The sequence below is a fragment of the Mangifera indica genome, chromosome 2 (assembly GCF_011075055.1).
Source record: "Mangifera indica cultivar Alphonso chromosome 2, CATAS_Mindica_2.1, whole genome shotgun sequence".
NCBI lineage: Eukaryota > Viridiplantae > Streptophyta > Magnoliopsida > Sapindales > Anacardiaceae > Mangifera > Mangifera indica.
In genome coordinates this window covers 1,283,843-1,309,363 of record NC_058138.1, presented here as the reverse complement: position 1 = coordinate 1,309,363, position 25,521 = coordinate 1,283,843, and the positions used below count along the sequence as shown (strand labels likewise).

The window sequence follows — 25,521 nt, the reverse complement described above, 5'->3', positions numbered from 1 at the left end:
GGCTTGAACCTTTCACTTTGTCTCATTGGTGCATCAAAATTTGTCTCATTGGTGATTCTTTCTTTTCTTCAATGATATTATTCTTTAATCAAGTAAGTCAAGTTCGATTTCAAACTAATCATTATGAATTTAAATCAAGTTTGAATTTGTCAGGAATATGTTAGGTTTATAAGTATAGAGATCGAAACTTATATTACACAAAACTAATGAGTTACTCACTTTTATCAAATATGAAACTTTTTTTTCTTTTAGTTTCTAATATCTTCCCTCAAGTACAACCACCATAGGCTGTTAGGCTCGCTATTTTTGGCTAAGTTTGTTTTTGAATAGGTGCATTGTCACCTATATCTAAGAATACTTTAGGCTGTTAGGCCTGTGGTCAGACTTGTGCTCAGATATCATGTCAGGAATATATTGAGCCTATAAGTATGGAAATTGAACCTCATATTACACAAAACTAATTGACTTGTGTTAAATAATAATCCACTATACTTATATAGTACTAATTTTATTTTCTGGCTTTGAATTATAACTCTTCTCCTCAAACTTACACATCTCAACGTGTTGTTTAAAGTCGTAACCATTTAATCCTTTCATTGATAAGTATATATATAATATATCATCATGTGATTAATTATTATTTTATCATTAATTTAAAATTATTTAATCACATTATAACACATAACATATGTATCTATTTGCATACTTAAAAGTGTATACATATAATTTTATTATTTATCCAATTTCAAGAAGTGTATATTCAAAAGGTAATTTTTCAAATAAATTTGTGGCAGTGACAAATTAAGTAACGGTTAGTCTAGTTAAACAAATTAAGAAATAAGACCTATGGACTGGAACAATAATCTGTTACAGTCCAAATACAACTTACTACGGACATATGACCAATGAGTACATATGTTAAGCACGTGTCAATTAGGGCATATAAAAGTAGTATTAAAGTGAAGAAAATCTCTTCATCACCATTTAATCCTTTCATCAACCGTGAATTTTTTTGTCTCTTATTGAGTTTCCACATAAATACTTGTATCCCAATGTTTAGTATTTGTACATTTTGCTATTGGTTTATTCTTTGGTTTTCTCTTCACAAATCGTATCACAGTGCTTTGTAGTTTAAAAAAGAAACATTAATTGAGGTATAAAAATCACTTTGTGTCCACTTTTTTTTCTTTTTCAAATTCTTTTGCATTTATTCTTTTTTAAACCATCGTATTGAATATCAAAGTTCATATAACATCCTTAATATTATTACACATTTTATCTTTTACAAGACTCTGATAAATAACAGTTGTTGATAAGAGATCTCATCAATACTAAAATGTTATAATTGATTTCATATCTTGTTTTGAAAATTTTTTCTATCCAATAAGAAATGCACACCATATAACAATCAAACTAGTTAAGGCTCATACAACCCTTTGATTGGTTTCATAAGTAGGTGGTATGGGTTTGAAAACCTTGATAGAATACAATGTGAATAGTCTTCCATTAATCTTGAGAGCAATGTTATATACATGCATAAATATTGTATCATTATGTGATTGAATATTACTTTATCCATAAACCATAATTATAAAATTATCCAATTACAAGATAATACATTATCTTAATTAGGGCTGGATTCGAGCCGAGCCAGCTCGGGATCGAGCTCGGCTCGGCTCGGTTCGAGCCCGAAACGAGCCGGGCTCAGCCCGGCTCGATCGAGCTCGAGCCGAGCCCGAGCTGGCTCGGGTTGGTTCGGTATATTTTTTTAAAAATTTTTTTATACAAAACGGCGTCGTTTTAATCCATATATATATACAAAACGGTGTCGTTTTGATATAAAAAACGAGCCGAGCCGAGCCGTTACCAAGCCGAGCTGAAAACGAGCCGAACTCGAGCCGAGCCGAATTCGGCTCGAGTCGAGCTCGAGCCGAACTCGAGCCAGCCCTTAAAAAGCCGAGCCGAGCCCGAGCTGGCTGCGAGCCAAGCTCGGCTCGGCTCGAATCCAGCCCTAATCTTAATACCTAACATAACTAAGTACATTTGATACTTTGCATCTTAAGAGTATATTACACATCGAGCCAATTGAAAACCTAAAATCTCTCACTAGCCTAACCCGTGGCGGAACAACAAGAAGCAAATGAGCTTAACAAAAACAATTCAAGAGCCATAGATGATTTCATATAGCAACATGTGTTTGTGGGCAGCAACTATATTATGCCTGTAGGTCTAGATACGAGCCAAGTTGAGTCCGACCAAGGACTAACTTGAGTTTAGTTTGTATGAATAATAAGACAGTTGGAGCTCGTCCTGAATTCATTGAGCTATTTGAATTTACTAAGTCGTATTGAAGGGAGGCTCAAGCTCGATTTAATGGCTCAAAACTCACTCGTATTAGTAATTTAGTTATTTGAATTCAGATTTCAAGTTTTGACACTTAAAAAAACATCATTTTGATCAAGGTTTTTAAAACCGGACCGGAGTAAAAACCGTTTTGAATATTGGTTTCGGTTGAACCGGTCGAACCGTTTAGACCGGCCGGTTCAACCGAAATTATAGTTTTATGTAATAATTTAAAAAAATTATGTCTAATTACACATGTTTTACATACTAAATTTTATGTTACACATACTTTTCATAATTAACAAAATATATGTATTATTGAACATAAATTTAATAAGTAATAACCATTAACTTTACATCAAAACAAAACATCCTCTTTAATAGCATTATCTACAAAATATATAGTTGAATATTTTATTTTCTTTCACCATAAAAATCAATTATTTACACAAGTATTTCAATATTCATTATTTCTAACAATATTCATTATAAATTGTCATATATTGGTTTATTATATATAAATAGGGTATCATAGATTATTGATATTCAACTTCTAAATTTTTAGAAACTAACTATATTACGAATGAAATACATTCAGTCCAGATATCTAATATAGATATATAATAAAATTACAAATTAACAATAACATATTAAATTGACAGAAATACTAAGTCAATTACAAATTAACAATAATAAGTTAACCTATTTTTAAACACCAAAAATCAAAACACAAATTAACAAGCATCAAATGCCAAACCTTGTTGAATTAAAATGTAAAAGATTACAATGTTGACTTGTTGTGCACTATTTAACCAAATTATTAGAAGAAAAAAATTTAAGAAATAATATACAGTAAGCGTTTAAACAAACATAATATAAAACAAATCATTTAATTTAAACCAACTATATTATTATTATTATTACTCACTGCTGTCTTGGGAAGCCTGCAACAACTGCAACAACTGCAGCAATTGATGTCCTGCATGCAAGATTTAAACTTGAATCAACGGTGTGAAACCTTGCAACATGAATCAACGACGATTTTAACTTGTGAAGTTGGAGAAAACCATCTCCTGCAAGTCTTGCGTGCATGGCAAGGAAGAAGAAAAAAAATAGAACTTTTTTTTTATATAAAGCCTTGAACCGGAACCACCTAAACCGGGTTGGACCACGGTTTAGGTGTGAACCGGCGGTTCAACCGCGGCCCAAAACGATTTTAAACTCAAAACGGTCCTGCATTCTACAGTAACCGTCTACTGTTCCGGTTCACGGTTCGGCCGGTTCGGCCGGCCGGTCCGGTCCGGTTTTTAAAACCTTGATTTTGATCATTATGAAAATGATGTTGCTTTACTCATTATAAAAATGACATTGTTTTCATAATGATCAAATTGATATCATTTTAATAATTATTCACTTTTAACTTGATTTGATATACAAGGCAAACTTAAACTAATTTGATTTGAATAATTGGTTTACAAGTTGAACTAAGTCAAATACTCTCTTATATGAGTTTAGTTCTATTTTTAGTCGAGCCTAGAACTCTATCTTGAGCTATCCTACAAACCCGAGGGCATTCAAGTTCATTTTAATGGCAAGGAGATCATGTTTGAAGTAGTGCAGAAGTGTCATTGTGTTGCTTGCATATTTTAGTTCATATTAAATAAAAGAAATAGGCCATCCATGATCCTTCTCACCTATAAAAGGCGATATTGGCACTTCCTTGAGCAACTCACCAATAAATCCTTTCTCTCTTCATACAATATTTTCCTAGTCGTGGCTGTCAGTCAAATCTTCTTCGCAACCTCTTTGCTTCCCTTCTCATTGCTCAACCTTGCCTCTGCAAATGACTATGGTTACGGCTCAAAGCCAGAAGGTAATGACTATGGCTTCAAACCATACGTTCAGAACTCAAAACCCGAGAATAAAAGTTACACTTCTAAGCCAGAAAGCTATGGCTATGACTCAAAGCCATATGTTCCGAAGGCCAACCCTGAGGGCAATGCTTATGGTTCCAAACCATACGCTGAAAAGTTAAAACCCGAAGAAAAGAGTTCTGGTGTCAAATCATACGCCGAAAAATCAAAGCAAGAGGATAAGGGTTACGTTTCCAAACCAAAAGATCACGGTTATGAGTCCAAACCATACGTCGAGAACTCAACCCCGACTGGTTTCAAGCCGGAAGATTATAGTTATGGCCGTAAAGTGGATTTTTACAAATCAAAATCGGTAGAATATCACAAAGATGATTCTTACTATAAGCCACCAAGTGCTGATTCTGGCAGGAAGTCGACTCCAACTGTTTACTAAATTTATTCATTTTAATCTCAAACGTAATTCAAGTTTTAATGTTTCCAAACTTGTTATTTGTATTCTTTGATTTGTAATAAGAAAAAATTATTATGTGTGTGTAATGAATATGCCATTGTTTCGGCAAAGCTTCATTTGAAGCCTTTTTACATCAAACCTAATTGCTAATCTAATTAGGGGTGAAACTACTTCAAATTGGTTTGACTTGAATCCATTATTTAGTTCAAACAAATTAATTTTAAACTTAAACTTAAACTCAACATCTCGAATTGAGATTAACTCGTTTATTTATCTAGTAATATTATTTATCTTATTAATTATGTTATTCATCTCTATAACAACTTTGTTTATCTAGTAACTACTTTTTATTGATATTGTGCATCAATTCAAACAAACTTAAACTTGAACTCCAACTCAAACTGAGCATAATAGATTTAATTTGAGCTTCACCCAACTTTAGACTTGACTCAGTTAAAATCAAATCCACCCCTAGATCTAAATAAGCCTTACGAGGAAAATTTTAAATTTGAACACTAAAATGTAATATAACATAAATGCTAAACTTATCATAATGAAATACATAAAAATCCCTTAGTATTAAAAGAAGAGTAACACTATTTATACATATTTTGAGTACACAAATCACCGATCACTAGTGTGTATATACAGTTTTATTGTTAAAGCAATAATATTTTATGTATCAATAAAATTATATGATTTATTGTAAATACATCAATAAGTTCACATTTAATGTGTGTCCTTATGTGATTGAATGATTTAAATTAAAGATAAAATAACACTAAATTATATAACGATACATATAAGTGTATACTCATTTGTATATTCAAAATAGATACGCATAATGTTACTCTGTATATATAAGGTGATTAGAAATATATTCAAAATAAGATTACTTGTCATCATGTAATTAAGTAATTTTAAACTAAAGATAATATAAGTAATTACATTATTTACTCATATTATAACAAATAAATTTATTTATATGCCAAAGTATCCACTCAGATACCATTTATACATGTGATGTAAATGTAATATTACATGAATAAAAGTATAATGAATTTAATTACTTGACAAAAAAAGAATTGTATGGTCAACTTCAATTACACAATTGATATCTTGATACAAACGGTGTTGCAAATATCTTTGTCTGAATGACTTAAATAGACATTCAAATAATTAATAAATATATAAATTATATATTTAAATATATTTTTTCAAACCCAATTGAATTAAATAATTTTTATTTCAAACTCAACTTAAGTTTATGGCTCCTGAGCTCACCAAACTCAGACTCGAACCTTACATAAATCCAATTAAACCGCGCTGGAAATTAATGTTACCCGCTGTTTTTGTATTGTGGTAAAGTGATCATTTTTGTAAATGCATATTGTCTGCATAAAACTGGGGTGTGCTTAGTTCCTACAAACCATGAGGAGTAAGTGGTTATTTTTCTGATATTTTCTGGTACAGTGTCTCCCACTCACACCGGGACCTGGACATGTCTGGTAAATCCCCATATCTTCATCTCTGTGATTCGTTAAGAAAACTTTCCCTTTTCCTTTCTTCTCCTCCGTAGCTGTTTCTACTCTCTGACTGTTTTTAGCCTTTTTCATTTCTTCTCAAATTACCCTCTATACATGGCCACCGCCCCTGCGGCACTGATGCAATCTCGCAGACCCCATTCTCTTCAATATCGCTCACTGCCTCCAAACCCAAACTGAACTCAGCCGTTTCCGCGCCGTCTGCAGCTCGTTCCGCTTCGCCGTCCTTCTCCCCTCTCCGAAACTTGCTCCCGTTCATTATTACTATGACCTCGGAATCTCCGACCCTCCTTTGCAGCTCATCATTGCCGAATCCACTGTCTATGTCTTGCAACCCCTTTCCCACGAGGCCCCTCCGTGGATAGTCAAAGTTGAAAAATCTAGCCGGGCGAAATCCCGGGTCCGCGGCCCCTTTTCTCGCCGCCATTTTGAAGAACACGTTCTTGAAATGTTGCCTCAGTCAGTGAACTTGCTGGAATATCATGTGCAGGAAACGGAAGGCTATAGAATTGACTGGGTTCTGGATGAACATCCGAGACGGTTTAGTGGGTGAAAATATATTTTGTTGCAAAAAGTTTGCCGTCTCTGCAGATAATGATGAGTTAGCAGTTATGGTTTTTCTGAATTTGGAATTGATGGTTTGGAGGAGCTGTGATAAGAAATGGGTCGACTTGGGTTTTGGTGATGTTGATGTTCAGGATATTGTTTATTATAAGAAGCAGTTTCATGTGGAAATGTCAAATGGGCATATTTTAAGCGTTAATTCGGAGTCTTTGGAGGTTAGTGAAACTTTGCCTCCATTGTTGATTCGTTTTACTTACGAAAGATTTGTAAATACATCTACTGAATTGTATTTGACTGAAAATCGCAATAGTACTGATAAAAACTTTGGAAATAAAAGAAATTTCTCTCCAGCTAAGGCTCAGAAAGTGGTTTTGACTTTTGAATTCTATTTTCTATGTGTTTAAGCTAGACGCAGAAGAGCAAGAGTGGATTGAAGTGAAGGATTTGGAGGGTAGAGCATTGTTTCTGTTTGATGGAGGTAGCTTATTTATTTTGTCTAAAGTTTCCGGCAATAAAACCAAATTGTGTTTATATGGGTGAAACTGGTTTCTTTGTGGTTACATATGATTTCCCCGGGATGTATGCTTCAAGTTTCAACTTCAGTGACTGTAGTAATGAGTGGCTCGTATCATTTCCTGAATCTTCCGAGATTTTTGGGCCTGCACCAGCTTAGAATCATAACCCTTCTCCTCAGACTGAGACTTCTCAACGCGTTGTTTGAAGTCATAACCATTATCTTCTACCTTGGAGCTGTAACCCTTTATCTCAGATTTCGACTTCTCAACATACAATTGAGAATCGTAACCTTGAGACTTTGGTTTGTCACTCCCAGGGTTGGTGCTATAACCGTAATCACCAGCAGAGGCAACGATAAGTAATGGGAAGAGAAGCAAAGGGGCTGTAAAGAAGATACGAGTGAGAGCCATGACTTGAAAATTTTACAAGAAAGAAAGAGAAGATGTGTTGGTGAATTGCTAAGGAAAGAACCAGGCCTTTTATGGATAACATGAACTGAATTTAATATACAAGTAAATATAGAATACATTGCTGCACGATTTGAGAAGAAACCATCATGATCATCCCTGCCAATAAGATATACAAATGAACGTGGTTGCATGAAAAAGCTAGAGGTTGTTAATTCATATAGTTGCTCCCCATGAATACATATATGTAGGATGTAGCAGTTGGAAATATTATATTATTGATTTGATTCTGAACTTTATTATTATTTTATATGCCATGGCGTCTCGAACTGTAACAGGACGTCAGAAACATAAAATTTCTCAAGAATTATATGATCTCCAAGGTGATTTTACTGGTGTTATTAATCTTCAATATCTATTTTTCTATGGGCCCTTTTTCATTTTATATACCATTTCTGGAGATTCACTTTGACTGGGCCGAAACTTGTGCCATGCATGATATGTAAAAGCTACGTAACTAACATGAAGATTTAAAGACTAGACTGGTAATTTGTGACATGACTCTTAATTTCATACCATATATAACAAGTAGGATTGAGTTGAGTAATTTTTATATGAATAGCAAATCAATCACGTTTGTGTCAACCCATTCGTGAAACGGGTTATATTTGGGTCGACCCTTCAAAACTTAATTATGATCTATATATAAGTATCTTATCGTGTTATGTTCTATCAAAAAGAGTCAAATCAAATCGATCTAGGTCATATATAATTAGAAAACATGTAAAATATGTAAATATTGATAAAATTGGTTGAATTGGTTGTTAACACAAAATTTTTCTAAACTAAGTTAAATAGGTTGTATTTTGTCCACTTTTTCATAAAATGGGTTGTGTTCGACTTAAGTGTTTCTATAGAATTTTAATTGTGTTATATTTGGGTTGAGTGTCTTCTTACGCGTAAGATGAAAAGACACAATAGAAATATGATACATTAACAAGCGAACCGTTGTCTCTAGATATTATTGTCAATCATTCAAGCGATTCTTTAGTAGAGAAAGTGTTTTATTGTCATGAGAAAAGTGAGGAGGTATTGAAATAATGTTCACTTTGTCGAGTGCAACCTTGTTTTGGATGAATCGCATGTGTTTTCTTTTAGGGAAATTTTAAAAAATGGCCAAAATGCCCTCCCATTAAGCAAAAATACCCAAAATCACTATTTCCAAGCCAAAATGCCCAAAATCACTGTTCCAAAAAAAAAATGCCTATGACTTTTTTTAATACCAAAACTACCCTTCCCCTCATATTTATATAACTCTCCCACTTATTATAGGGTTTTAATGTAATTTTAGATAAATATGAGGGGTTTTTGGATATTTTACATTATAAAGGCATTTTGATATTTATTTATTTATTTCAAACTTTTTCTAAAATGTCAAAATTACCCTTCCCTTCATTTATATAACTCCCCTCACTCATTATGGGGGTTAAAATAATTTTAGATAAATATGAGGGGTTTTTGGATATTTTACATTGTAAAGACATTTTCATATTTATTTATTTATTTCAAACTATTTCTAAAATGTCAAAATTACCCTTCCCCTCATCTATATAAACCCTCCTCACTCATTTTATTTACACACACTTCTCATATCACTCAAACACAAACACTCACTTTCACTTTCATTTTTTTTCAACATCAATTAGTAGGGATTCGTTCGGACGGAAGAAGTTCGTATTTCTGTGTTCGACTCGAAAAAACACTATTCATCAAAAAAAGGTATTTATGTCTATCTTAGTCTAAAACTTAATTTCATTTGTTAAGTTTAGTTTTTATGTTATAATATGGGGGTTAAATGCAATGCTTCACAAGTATAGGGGGTTAAATGTAATTTAGGATAAATATGGGGGTTTTTTTAGATATTTTACATTATAAAGGCATTTTGATATTTATTTATTTATTTATTTAATTACTTTTTCTAAAATGTCAAAATTACCCTTCCTCTCATCTATATAAACCCTCCTCACTCCCTTTATTTACACACACTTCTCATATCACTCAAACACTCACTCTCACTTTCATTTTTTTTCAACATCAATTAGTAGGGATTCGTTCGGACGGAAGAAGTTTGTATTTCTATGTTCGACTCGAAAAAACACTATTCATCAAAAAAAGGTATTTATGCCTATCTTAGTCTAAAACTTAATTTCATTTGTTAAGTTTAGTTTTTATGTTATAATATGGGGGTTAAATGCAATGCTTCACAAGTATAGGGGGTTAAATGTAATTTAGGATAAATATGGGGGGTTTTTAGATATTTTACATTATAAAGGCATTTTGATATTTATTTATTTATTTATTTAATTACTTTTCTAAAATGTCAAATGAAATGTTATTAAAATTAGGGCGCATTTTCATATTAAACATGGTAGGCGCATTATAATTAAAATTATAGGTTTTTTCGAGTTTCACTCCTTTAGGATATATCAATTAACATTTTCTAGATTTTTACAGAATTTTTCGATTGTTGCCATACTAGGGTATTTAAACTTTTAGATTCCGAATTTCAGTTCCGTTTTTTCGAATTTCATCCTTTTAGGATATATCGATTCGTATTTTTAAGATTTCTGAAGAATTTTTCGATTGATGTTATTCTAGGGTATTTCAACTTTTAGAATTCAAATTTCAATTCTGTTTTTTTGAATTTCACCGTTTTAGGATATATCAACTTGTATTTTTCAGATTTTCGAAGAATTGTTCGATTATTACCATTCTAGAGTATTTCAACTTTTAGAATTTGATTTTCAGTTCTGTTTTTTTGAATTTTATCGTTTTAAGATATATCCACTAGTATTTTCCAGATTTCTGAAGAAATTTTTTATTATTGACATTTTAAAGCATTTCAAAGTATAGAATTTGAATATCTATTTCAAAGTATAGATATTATAAAAACGTTTTAAATGGAATGTTACAAACATATAGATGCATTTTGAGGGGTAAAATAACATACGAAAGTGTTATATAAATTGTTATATAAATTGTCAAATAATTATAGGGGGATAAATAAATTATTAGAAAAATATTAGGAGTTTTTCTTAATTATTAATAATTGTACAACTGTTTTTCATAGTTATTATTGATTTTTTTATTATAAATGAATAATTATCTTCAAAAACTGGTCATTGCAGGATTCATAATTAAAATGGATGGTTATGCATCAGTTCGTTATCAGGGAGAATGGATTCAAGGTCGCAACAACACAATGAAATATGTTGGAGGAGCCAAACAATTGATTAAAATCCCTTATGGAACAACATTCGAGGGATTTATTGAGCTTTTGACGGAGTCTTGCAGTATTGATCCAATGAAAAACTACATTCAAGTATCAATGAAGCCAAGAAAAATTGAGCTCGACGGCCCCATCCAGATCCAAAATGATGAAGATGTCCAGGGTCTTCTTGATAGTTCCCAGTACTTTCAGGAATGTATTCCTGTATTTGTTACATGTACCCCAATTGAAGGGCAGGAGGATGAAGATGAAGATGAAGATGAAAACGAAAGTAGTTGGGTCAAAAAAGAATATGATTTGGAAAAGTTAATTGATTTCAGTAATGACCCGTTGTATATTGCAAACTCATGGGCTCATGGAGAAAAAGATATAGTTCCCTATTGGGGTGACTTTGATGGAAATGATATGCTCGACATTCCTTCACAAGATGTAGAGCCTGAGTATATGACATCAGTTACCGAGGGTATGGATAGTTTACAGCTTGAAGATCCTATTTCAGGTGGTGGAAATTATTCTGGGCCATTTTTTGACAATGTCCCCACTGATCTATTTAGGTGGCTTCCTGATTTTCCTCCACAGCCATCAGCATCATCAGGTAGTTCCAGATCGATCCGAGTGGAGCATGGTGTCAAGATAGGGGATATTTTTCATAATAAAGTCCAATTAAAAGACGCTGTGAAGCAATTCGCCTTACTGAAAGGATTTCAATTTGATGTCAAAAAGTCTGACAAGAAACGGTGGGAAATTAAGTGCACGGTCGAAAATTGTAAGTGGTATATACATGCAACCAAGTCCACTGTTGGTGATGTGTGGGGTATCAACTCTATGAATCCTACCCACACATGTTTAGTTGATCAAATCTTGCCACATCACAGACAAGCTGGCGCCCGAGCTTTAGGTCAATTAATGAGATCAAAGTTTGTGATGATTGATCGAATTTATCGGCCTAAAGAAATAATTGTAGACATCGCCGACCGATATAAAATTGATATTTCCTACTCACAGGCTTGGCGGGCAAGAAATTGGGCTATCAATTCATTGAGGGGTTCACTGGAGGAATCTTTTATGCTGTTACCAGATTATTGTTACAATTTACAACGTACTAATCCGGGCACCGTTACTGCTATTGAAACAGATGATGAGCATCGATTTACAAATTTTTTCATGGCGTTAGGATGTTCCGTTCGTGCGTTTAGTCAATATCTTCGCCCCGTTATTTGCATTGACGCTGCTTTTCTTAAAGGTCGATATCTGGGGCATTTATTTATTGCGGTGGCTCTTGATGGTAATAATCAAATATACCCTATTGGTTTCGGTGTCGGCAAAAAAGAAGATCACGACACGTGGTGTTGGTTTCTTATGAGAATTAAAGAATGCATCTCTGACCTCTCTGAGCTTGCAATAATCTCCGATCGACATCATGCTATCTACTCGGCAATGGCCGAAGTCTTTCCAGATGTCCACCATGGATGCTGTTGTCATCACCTTCTGTGTAACATGCGGGCAAAGTATAAACGGGACTCAAAGGTATATTGTAAACAAGTAATTAAATTTATAACAGTTTATCATTTTCAAACATTTTGCTTACAATAAGTTTTAATTTTTTTTTCCCTCTTACAGGTTGCGGGTGCATATTGGAAAGCCGCTAAAGCATACACAGAGTCTGAATTTGGTTCGATGATGCAATCCATTGACTCAATGAACCCCCAAGCTGGAGCTTATCTACGGGATGTCGGCTTTCACCGTTGGAGTAGAGCGTACTTTCCAGGACATCGATACAACATTATGACCACAAATATTGCTGAGTCATTTAATGCCCTTGTCAGACATGCACGGGGCCTACCTATAACCATGCTCTTGGAGTTTATTCGTGGTACAATGCAACGATGGTTTTACGAGAGGAGAACTCATGCAAGTAAGTATCAAATCGATATTAATTAAAAGTTGTCTCATATACTTTTTTCCACTTTGTTAATCATATTACCAAATGTGTTCTTAATATTTTTTCTGAATTACAGGTGAATGTCATAACTTCCTCACCCCTTGGGCGGAAGATAAGATCAGTAATCGTCTTTCAAAATCTGCGAGTCTGGATGTTCGACCGATTACACCTACTCGGTATCAGGTTGTTGGATTTGGTGGATTCATGGGTATTGTGGACCTTGGTGACATGTCTTGCACGTGTAGAAAGTTTCAACTTTCACGTATTCCGTGCAAGCATGCCATTGCCGTTGCACGACATATGAGACTGACGAATGTGCACGCATGGGTTCATCCATTCTTCCGCACCGATATTTACCGTGTAATATATCAGGAACCGATCAATCCTCTTGGAAATCAATGTGATTGGTTACACTCACCGGAAGACAGAGTTATATTGCCCCCCGTCCTCGATAGTCGTCGTCCAGGTCGTCCATCCAATAGAAATCGACGTCCATCGCAAGGAGAAATTGTTACACCAAGGATTTGCAGTCGCTGCCATGAACCGGGGCATACACGAACCCAATGTAAATCCCCAGCACCGGTCCCGAGCTCCGCCCCCCAGCGTTCACATACAAAAGGCAAAGGAACGAGATCTTGACATGCTTATACTCAATTTTGTTTGTTAAATGATTCTTCATTGTTGTACTTCAGTTTTATGTAACCGATGTATTTTTATTATTGTTTAAAACGTGTAATTGTATTGTCATTTGATGTAATAAATTTAGTGTTTCGTATGAGTTATTTCAGTATTACGTTATTTTCTCTAATTGTTTCAAGTGTGTAAATGTTTGAGTAATCATACGTTTTTATTGTTTTTTCATTACAAGATTATTTAAAAAATGAAATCAAATACAATACACATCCATATATAACCACAAATAAAGTATATCATACACATATACACATACAATAAATATATACATCTAAACATAGGAATAACGATAAATATACATCTGTGAGCTACTCGATACAGTGAAAATACAACTGCGTCGCTAATCGTCGACGCATAGAGGTAGACGACTCTCGGGGAAAAAAGTAGCTTCGTGCCTACCTTTCTTCTTTTGCGAGAAATATCCTGAGACAATGTAAAAAATTCGTTAGACATGAGTAAAAACAAATATGTAAACAAATGTATACGTGGAAAAAACATAAAAAAATGAAAAATACCAAATAATAAAAAAGGAAATGACAAAACTTAAAAAACAAGATTTAACTGCCTGATAACGGAATTGAAATTCGAATTCTAAAAGTTGAAAAACCCTAGAATGGAAACAATCGAAAAATCCTTCGGAAATCTGAAAAATACGAGTCCATATCTCGTAAAACGGTGAAATTCGAAAAAACGGAATTGAAATTCGAATTCTAAAAGTTGAAAAACCCTAGAATGGAAACAATCGAAAAATCCTTCGGAAATCTGAAAAATACGAGTCCATATCTCGTAAAACGGTGAAATCCGAAAAAACGGAATTGAAATTCGAATTCTAAAAGTTGAAAAACCCTAGAATGGAAACAATCGAAAAATCCTTCGGAAATCTGAAAAATACGAGTCCATATCTCGTAAAACGGTGAAATTCGAAAAAACGGAATTGAAATTCGAATTCTAAAAGTTGAAAAACCCTAGAATGGAAACAATCAAAAAATCCTTCGAAAATCTGAAAAATACGAGTCCATATCTCGTAAAACGGTGAAATCTGAAAAAACGGAATTGAAATTCGAATTCTAAAAGTTGAAAAACCCTAGAATGGAAACAATCGAAAAATCCTTCGAAAATCTGAAAAATACGAGTCCATATCTCGTAAAACGGTGAAATCCGAAAAAACGGAATTGAAATTCGAATTCTAAAAGTTGAAAAACCCTAGAATGGAAACAATTGAAAAATCCTTCGGAAATCTGAAAAATACGAGTCCATATCTCGTAAAACGGTGAAATCCTAAAAAACGGAATTGAAATTCGAATTCTAAAAGTTGAAAAACCCTAGAATGGAAACAATCGAAAAATCCTTCAGAAATCTGAAAAATACGAATCCATATCTCGTAAAACGGTGAAATCTGAAAAAACGGAATTGAAATTCGAATTCTAAAAGTTGAAAAACCCTAGAATGGAAACAATCGAAAAATCCTTCGGAAATCTGAAAAATACGAGTCCATATCTCGTAAAACGGTGAAATCCGAAAAAACGGAATTGAAATTCGAATTCTAAAAGTTGAAAAACCCTAGAATGGAAACAATCGAAAAATCCTTCGGAAATCTGAAAAATACGAGTCCATATCTCGTAAAACGATGAAATCCGAAAAAACGGAATTGAAATTCGAATTCTAAAAGTTGAAAAACCCTAGAACAGAAAAAACGGATATAAAATTCGAAAACTACACAATCAAAAACCCTAGATAAGAAAAATCTCAATTTACCCCCTCATGAAAACTCAAACTCTAAGAGGTCCACTGTGTTCTAAGGAATTTTCCAGCTTCCCAATATTTTAAAAAAGCTACTTTTCCCCCCCAAAAACAGCCAATCTTGGCTGAAAAGGTCATGCACGATTTTGACATGGGAACACTGTTCACAGTCGGACTGCCGATCTCTTCGGCAGTCATTTTCGGCCAAATTTTGGTCGTTTCAGCCTCCGATTTTCACATAAATCAAATCTACACGTTTTCTAACACAAAACCCCTCAATCAATTCAACAAAAACAACCAAGAATCAAAACATTTTAAGCATTATTCAAACCGTAAACCCTAAAATTTCAAACCGAAAAATCTCAATAATATGAACAATAACTTGATCCAAACAAGATTACGGGAGATATACTAACCTTCTTTGCCATTTGTGGGTGCCGGAAATCAAGAAAATCGACGGAAATCGACGGAAATCAGATCGCCCGTGGGATGAACGTGGTGACGTGAAAATGTTTTGAAATTTGAGAGAAATGCACAGTAAATTCGCTAATATTATATAATGGACATTTTCGTAATTTCGCCAAACTCACGTTGATGTGATAAATTTCAAAAAAACCCCACGTGGGCTAAGGATATCCCACGTCACCCCAATTGTTTTAAAAAGCTAAGTTACCCCCCCAAAATTAGGCTGAACGTGGGATTATTATTCTGACGTGGGAAACACTGTTCACAGTCGGACTGCCGATCTCTTCGGCAGTCATTTTCGGCCAAATTTTGGTCGTTTTAGCCACCGATTTTCACATAAATCGAATCTACACGTTGTACAACACAAAACCCTTCAATTAATTCAACAAAAACAACCAAGAATCAAAACATTTTAAGCATTGTTCAAACCGTAAACCCTAAAATTTCAAACCGAAAAATCTCAATCAAATCTCAATAATATGAGCAATAACTTGATCCAAACAAGATTACGGGAGATGTGATAACATTATTTTCCATTTTCGGTTGCCGGAAAGCAAGAAAATCGGCGAAAGTGACGTTCACCGTGGGATTGCCGTGGGATGCGTTAAAAATTCGAATTTTCTTTGCATTGCACAGTGAAAATTTGCTTTGTTTATATATGGGGGCATTTTCGTCATTTCACAAAACTTGAGCATTTTTGCTTAAACCTGAATTTTTTGGGTAATTTCGCTTAGACCCCTTTAATTTTGCCTAATTTTTAAAATTTCCCTTTCTTTTAACTTAGTGTTGATACAAATAACTCATGCATATCTTTGACTATATATTTTGTTTTATCATATTCAGTTATATGCAACTCATGTATATTTTTTACCATATATTTTGTTGGGTCATATCCAACTATATACAACTTTTAATCATAACTTAATTTGTTAAGTTTGTACCTAACCTATCTCCCACAAGTGTACTATATATTTTCACATTAATGTAAATAATTATTAGCTTTTGGAGTTCCAATATCGATTACATAGTATCAGAGCTTTTTAAAATCTAACAACTTTTTTTTCTTGGTTAATGATAGAGCAATTATCAATGTCACAAGCTCGTCTACACCACATTCTACTCCTCTTCCAAATGTAGCCTATCTTTTACCTTTGAAATTAACTTCCTCTAATTACTTGTTATGACAAATCCAAATCTTGCCTTTATTACAGAGATATCAATTGGCTCACCATATTGATGACAATTAATCACTACCACCAAAATTAATTAATGGGATAGAAGTTAATCCTACATACACATCATGGTTCAGCCAAGATCAACTCATGTTGAGCTGGATAATAAGTTCTCTCTCTGAAACAGTTTTTCCTTAGGTTGTCGATGTCTCCATTACAAGGGAGGCTTGACAAAAGCTTGCACAAACATATGTGTCTGGCTCCAGAACACAAGTGCAACGATTGAAGGTTTAATTGAATAATCACTGTCCAGATAATGATCCCATTCCCAAGTATATGCAGTGGACTAAAACTCTTTTCGATCAATGGGGTGCCCTAAATCAACCAATAGATGACGAAGACTTTGTTGATAAGATGCTCTCAAGGCTTAGACCAACATATCATCTATTTATTCGTGACATTGAATCACGTCTTACTGTTGTGTCCTTCAATGATCTCTGCGGTTTGTTGCTTAGTGAAGAAACCCAATTGGCTAAGGACTTTGTGCAAGTCGAAGTTATTACCATTTCAGCCCAATACACTTCACGTCAATCTAACACCAAAGGTAAAGGACGTGGATGGGATAGGCAGACCTCATATGGACAAGTTTATGGCAGTTATTTCTCATTTGTATCTTTTTCAAATTCCAACAGTCCTAACCATTTTTTGGGTGGTACAAATAATCAATTTTCCAATTAGTTCTCAAGTGGCATTGTTTCACATGATTCTCTAATCACGTGTTATAATTGTCTTGGTATCAGACATGTTTCAAAACAATGTCCTTCCCCTAGAATGCAAGATAATAGCAACTCTTAGACTCAAGCAAGACCACACAACAGCCTGGCCACATCTACTAGTGCTTCCAAACCATTAGCTGTTGATTTTGAAGCCACTCATCATATAAATAATGACATGGAAAACCTGACCATTCATTCTAAATATACGGGATCAAAAGAGTTTGCTATCAGCAATGGTAAAACACTTCCCATCACTCATATTGGTTCTAACAAATTTTCACTTAATTCCAAGTCTTCTGCCTTTCAAAATATTCTTTATATTCTAACTGTTTGTCAAAATTTACTTTTTGTTAATGTGTTTACTCATGCTAATCATGTTTCTCTTGAATCTTTTCTTGACCATTTTTTGATTAAGGATTTGGCAATTAAAACAATACTTTACAAAGGCTTGAATGACAAGGGATTATATTCCCTCTCATTAGAGTCATTTCATTATTCTTATGGTGGTTATAAAGCCTTTTGTTCTACCTTGTAAATCTGGCATGCACTATTGAATTTCTTATGGTGGTTATACTCTAAGTCCACTAAGATTGAATTTACTTGTGTACCTCCCAAAATTAGCCGTTCCAATTGACCACCTCTTTTTCATCACCTCCACAACCCGAGAAAAATATTCATCCTATGATAACTAGATCAAATTAGAGAACTTGAAACTTGAGCCAAATACCACAACCATGATTATACCTGAATCACCAGATTCTTTCATAGAGGGCTTCAAGCACAAAGTTTCCATGATGCGATGAGTGAAGAAATTGATGCCCTTTTATCCCATGGCATATCGGATTTTGTACTTTGAGAAAAAGCATCCAATTTAGTTGAAAAAATGGGTGTTTAGAGTTAAAAAGAATTGTGATGACACTATCAACTGCTATAAGGCACAAATTGTTGCAAAAAGGTTCCATCAACACCCTGGCACTGACTACTTTGAAATATTTAGTTCAGTAACTAAGCCATCCATAATCTGACTCATCCTATCACTTGCGATGTCTTTTAACTAGAATATCAAGAAGTTAGATGTTTCTAATACTTTCTTACATGGAAAACTTGATGAAACTGTGTATATGGTGCAACCTCATGGCTATGTTGATCCAATGAAACCATATCATGTGTGCCACCTACAGAAGTCCCTCTACGGCCTTAAACTGTTGTGATGCTAAACCAAAAGACAGAATTAGATGCTGAACCAAGAAGAAGAAAAAACTGGAAGCAGATTTTTTCAGAAGAACACAGAGCACAGAGCATGGAAGAAAAAAAAACTGGTGATTTTTGTATCTCATTGATATAGGATTTTTTATACATATATATTTGATAAGAGACAAGCTTTTACACCATACTTTAATAAATGTTAGCCATACTTGATACAGTAAAAAGCTTCCAAAAACCTTAAAAGCAGGATCATCACACATTTTAAACTAACACTGCTGACTTGGATTATTTAACAAAAAAATATAAACAAGCTCAACTTGCTAACACTCCTCCTTTGAGCTGTTTGGAACAAGTCCAAGTCTCATCCTAAGTAGCTCAAATTGAGCTTTAGGAAGTGCTTTAGTCATGATATCAGCTAATTGTTCTTTAGAGCTGCAATGCATCAAAGTTATTTCTCCAAGTCTCACAGCCTCTCGGATTGCATGATATTTGACATTGATGTGCTTTGTTCTTCCATGAAGAACTGGATTTTTTGTGATAGCAAGGGCTGCCTTGCTGTCTACATATATGGTGACACATTCTTGCTGATCTTGATTTAAATCAGTAAGTAATTTCATCAACCATTTGGCTTGGTTTGTTGCACTGCAAGCTGCTACATATTCTGCCTCAGCAGAAGATTGAGCAATAATATCTTGTTTCTTTGAATTCCAACAAAACACAGCACTTCCAAAAGAGAAACAATAGCCTGAAGTACTCTTAAAGTCTTTCAAGCTTCCAGCCCAGTCACTGTCTGAGTATCCCAACAAATTTCTGCTTTCATGTGTTGAATACCAGAGGCCAAAATTTTCAGTTCCCTTTATGTATCTGAGAACTCTTTTAGCAGCACACATATGATTCTTTCCAGGTGATTGCATGAATCTTGACAGAAAAGATGTGGGAAACATGATATCTGGCCTGGTAGAGCATAGGTACAACAAGGAACCAATTAGGCTTCTATATACAGCAGCTTCAGTTTTCACATCTGAGTCAGCTTCTCTGAATTTTTCATTCACCACCAGAGGAGTAGAGACAGGTTTACAATGCTCCATGTGAAACCTTTTAAGAAGATCATGCACATATTTTCTTTGTGAAATGAAAATACCATTTATTTTCTGATCCACCTCCATACCTAAAAAATATTTCATTTTACCCAGCTCAGTCATATCAAACTTTGTTTTCATGCATTCAGTAAATTTGGCTACTGAACTTGAGTCTCCTCCTGTCACTAGGATGTCATCAACATACAATGAAACAACTAACTCCAAGTGATTCATTTTCTTCATCACATATAGGGTGGATTCATTCAAGCTGCACTCAAATCCTTGATCCAGCAAATAGGAATGAATTTTGCAATACCAAGCCTTGGGGGCTTGCTTGAGACCATAAAGGGCCTTATGCAATTTGTATACTTTTTCTTCCTGACCTGATATTTTAAAGCCATCAGGTTGTTCAACAAAGATGTCTTCATTTAAAACCCCATTTAGGAATGCTGATTTAATGTCCAGGTGATAGATTTTCCATTCCATTTTTGCAGCCAAAGCAATTAGCATTCTGATTGTATCATACCTGGCCACAGGTGCAAATGTATCAAAGTAATCTATTCCAGGTTGTTGAAGATATCCTTTTACAACTAATCTAGCTTTGAGTTTGTTTATGGAACCATTTGGATTGTACTTGGTTCTATAAATCCATTTTACTCCTATGACTTTGTGATCTTCAGGTTTATCAACCAAGCTCCAAGTTGCATTCTTGTTAATCATTTCCAATTCTGATTCCATGGCTGTTTTCCACCCTTTTTGATTTATAGCATCATCAAAACAGGTAGGTTCAGCAATTGCCACATTGCACCTGCTGTAAACTTCATTTAAAGATCTCCATCTAGCTGCTGGAATTTCTTCTTCATCACTTGAGCAGAATTCATCTCTTGTTTTCAAAGGTTCAAGTTCTGACTTAGCTGAATTTTCTTTCTCACTCTTCCAGTTCCAAGTAGCCTCCTCCTCAAATTTAACATTCCTGCTGATTATCATCTTTTCAGTCAAGGGATTATATATTTTGTACCCTTTACATATGTTGCTATAGCCAATAAAAATTCCAGATTCAGATTTGGCATCCAACTTAGTTCTTTTTTCCTTAGGTATGTGTACATAGCAAACACACCCAAAGACTTTTAAATGTTCAACTGATGGCTTAAAGCCATGCCATGCTTCAAAGGCTGTTTTATAATCCAAAGCTTTTGTTGGCAGCATGTTTAACAAATAAACTGAAGTATTTGCAGCTTCAGCCCAGAACATTTGAGGAAGCTTCTTTTCAATCATTAAGCATCGAGTCATCTCCATAATTGTCCTGTTTTTTCTCTCACTTACTCCATTTTGCTGTGGAGTATAAGGAGTTGTCAATTGGTGCAAAATTCCCTCATCCTTGCAGAAGGAATTAAATTCATTGGAAGTGTACTCTGATCCATTGTTAGATCTGAGTACTTTTAACATGCAATCTGATTGCTTTTCAGCCTCTGCCTTGAACACTTTGAACTTACTTAAAACTTCAGATTTTTGCTTCAGAAAGTAAATCTAGGTGAGCCTTGAATAGTCATCTATGAAAATCAGAAAATACTTGCTTCCATTCAAAGAAGGAGTGCTCATAGGGCCACATAAGTCTGAGTGAACTAGCTGAAGTTTTCCAGAAGCTTTAGAGGTGCTACTTGAGAAAGGAAGTTTGGTTTGTTTTCCTAGTTGACAAACTTCACAAACTTTGTCACATTCACTCATAGCAGGCAAATTTTGAACTATATGCTGAGAATGCATCTTACTCAATGTAGTGTAATTAAAATGGCCAAGTCTTTTGTGCCAAAGAGTGGAATTCACTTCATTGAGTTGATAAGCATTATAGCCAGTATGTCTCCAATTAATGCTGAAATTTTTATCATGCATTTTTACAGTCATTAAGCTATTTCCTTCAGGATCAGCTATAACACATGTTTTATTTTCAAAATGCAATGCATAACCTTTCTCTAACATTTGAGCAACACTTAATAAGTTATGATTGATTTGAGGAACATAAAGAACATCATTAATCACCTTAATGCCTGTTGGAGACTCAATGAGGACTGCACCTTTTCCTTTTACATCTAGCAGCTCACCATTCCCGATCTTCACTTTGGAGGTGTAAGTGCAGTCAAGCTTCACCAATAAATCGCTGTCATATGTCATATGGTTTGAACATCCACTATCTATTAGCCAAGTGGAATGTTCTTCTGCCATGTCACAATTGGACACCATAAACAACTGCTCACTTGTTTCATTTTGCTTCTCCACTTCCTGGACTTGCTGACTTTGCTGAAATGGGCTGCTTTCTTTACTTTTGCAGACTTTATCAACATGTCCAAATTGGTTACATATCCTACATTTAGCATTAGGTCTGTACCAACAAAAATTTGGAGAGTGGCCTCTCTTTTTGCAATAAGGACATGACTGATACCTTCCTTTCTTATCTCCAGATTTCTGGCTCTCACTTCCAGCTTGTTTCCATTTTTCCTTTTTTTCACCAAAGAATTTTTTGTGAGGACTATTGTTAAACTTCTTCTCATTTGTTTTAGCACTGAAAGCTCCTTCTATGGTTTCTTCTTGCCTTCTTAAAGCTCTTCTTTGGTCTTGAGCTTTCAAGGCATTAACCACTTCAGCTAAAGTTAACTCTGAAAAATTTTTGGAGTCTTCAAGAGAAGATATCTTGGCCTCATACCTTTCCGGAATGCTCACCAAGATTTTTTCAACAATCCTTTCATCAGATAACTTTTCTCCCATCAATCTAATCTGATTAACAATCTTCATGGTTCTGTCAGCATATTCTTGTATGGATTCAGTCTCCTTCATCTTAAGTACTTCAAACTCTCTTCTAAGATTCAAGGCCATCATCTGCCTTGACCTTTCATTGCCCTGGGAGTCCTCTTGGAGCTTGTCCCAGGCCTCTTTGGCAGTTTCACAAGCAACAATCTTTGTGAATACTGCATCTGTTACACCTTGATGAAGAATGGACAGTGCTCTAAGAGCTTTAGTTGCCTCCTCTTCATGCAATCTGATTTGATTTAGAGTAGGATTCGGCCCCAAAGGAGGAGGCTGCTTTTCCTCCTCAACATACTGCCACAATCCAACTCCTCTAAGGAAGGCTTTCATCTTTACTGCCCAAATATGATAGTTTTCTCCATTGTATACAGGTGGAGACAAGGAAGAAGAGGATGAAGCCATCAAGCAAATCAATTCTGAAAAAACTTATCAAGAAATTTAATTTCAGCCAACACAGCCCTTTAAGATCTAATTATGCTCTGATACCATGTTGTGATGCTGAACCAAAAGACAGAATTAGATGCTGAACCAAGAAGAAGAAAAAACTGGAAGCAGATTTTTTCAGAAGAACACAGAGCACAGAGCATGGAAGAAAAAAAAACTGGTGATTTTTGTATCTCATTGATATAGGATTTTTTATACATATATATTTGATAAGAGACAAGCTTTTACACCATACTTTAATAAATGTTAGCCATACTTGATACAGTAAAAAGCTTCCAAAAACCTTAAAAGCAGGATCATCACACATTTTAAACTAACACTGCTGACTTGGATTATTTAACAAAAAAATATAAACAAGCTCAACTTGCTAACATAAACATACACCAAGGGTGTGGTTTTCCCACCGTTCTACTCTTTTATGCAAGCTCAAATTTTTTGGCTCCAAAGTTGATACTTCATTTTATTGTTATAGGCAACGGAACAATATGACCTATTGTATAATCTACGTGGATGATCTTGTTCTTACCAGTAACTATTCTAATTTTCTAGCTTATGTCATCAAGTAGCTTCAATAGGAAGTTGCCCTCAAATATCTTGATATGTTGAATTACTTTCTAAGTGTCGAAGTTAGTTCGTTGAATCATGGGATGTTGTTATCTTAACAGAAGGAAATTGAGGATCTTCTTTGTAAAGCTAACATAAGCAATGCCAAACCTGTTTCTAGTCCTTGTCCCACAATCAAATTTGCGCATAAAGACTCTAAAGCCTTTGATGATCCCACGTCGTATAGACAAGTGGTTGATAGCTTGCAATATTTGTGTATCACAAGACCCGAAATAGCATTCTTTGTTAATCAGTGGCACAATACAGGCATCAGCCAAATAAAACTCATTGGCAAGGTGTCAAAGGAATCCTACAATATTTGTAAGGCACTCTCAGTCATGGCTTGTTTATTCGCAAATCAGGCAACTTTGACCTTGTTGCTTACTGTGATGTAGACTAGGGGATCGTTTAGATGATAGAAAAAATACAATGGGATTTGTAATCTACGTTAACTCTAATTTAATTTCATGGAGTTCCAGGAAGCTATGGACAGTCGCTTCGTCCTCAACGAAAGCCAAGTATAAGGTTATTGCAACATGTGCATCAGAAATCATGTGGCTTAAATCTTTGCTTTGTGAAATTAGATTTCCTATAGAAACGACTTATGCTTTTTGGTGTGATAATTTGTCTGCTACATATCTCACAATGGGTCCCATTTTTCATTCAAGGTGTAAACACTTGGAAATTGACTTCCATTTTGTGAGAGATCAAGTCCAACAAAGGCTGCTCAAGGTACGATACTTGTCTTCCATGGACCAAATTGCAGATGTTCTAACTAAATTAATGTCCAAAAACAGATTTCCACTCTTGAAAGACAAACTAGCAGTTTTTGCCAATCCTGTTAGGCTTGAGGGAAGGTGATACAAACAACTTATGCATATCTTTGACCATATACTTTGTTGTATCATATCCAGCTGTATACAAGTCATGCTGTATCATATTCAGCTATATACAATTCTAATCTTACTTTAATTTGTTAAGTTCGTACCTAACCTATCCTTTACAAGTGTACTATATATTTACACGTTAATGTAAATAATGATCAGCTTTTATAGTGCCAATATTATTCACAAGTGTGATTGTTTGCTTTATTTTTTCCACACACTCTCAAGTTTGATCAATAAGGATTATCGATACAAAGAAGAAGAAATTGTCTTCAAAACAAGTCAAAGGAATTTGAGACTTTAATCAAGAAATTAAAATTCAACCTTCAAATATCAAGAAGCTTAATTTAATTCTCATCTCATGGCACAATGACATGTTCATTACAAACACATGATCATTTCCCTCTTACAACAAATCAAAGAACACATTGAACAACAAGAATTTGGAGACATTAGAAAACTGAAAAAACAAAACAAAGAAAACAGGACATATATCTTTTTTAAATAATGAATAAATTTAGTAACCAGTTGGTGCTGATTTACGACCAAAGTCAATACGTTTTGGCTTTGAACCATAACCATTACCTTCTGACTTAGAACTGTAACCCCTTTCCTCATGTTTTGACTTCTCATCATATTGCTTGAAACCATAACTATTCCCTTCTGCCTTTGAATCGTAACCTTTTTCCTCAGACTTTGATTTCTCAACGTATGGTTTGGTGGCATAACCATT

At 34.5% G+C, this 25,521-nt stretch overlaps 1 protein-coding gene across 1 annotated transcript; it reads left to right on the top strand.

Annotated features, from left to right (window-relative positions):
* Nucleotides 1–6,694: 6,694 nt before the first annotated feature.
* On the top strand, nt 6,695–7,316 carry LOC123200142. The gene is made up of 2 exons (XM_044615286.1): nt 6,695–6,991; nt 7,182–7,316. Exons 1-2 carry the CDS (start codon nt 6,695–6,697, stop codon nt 7,314–7,316), a joined length of 432 nt encoding a protein of 143 aa, XP_044471221.1.
* Nucleotides 7,317–25,521: the final 18,205 nt, after the last annotated feature.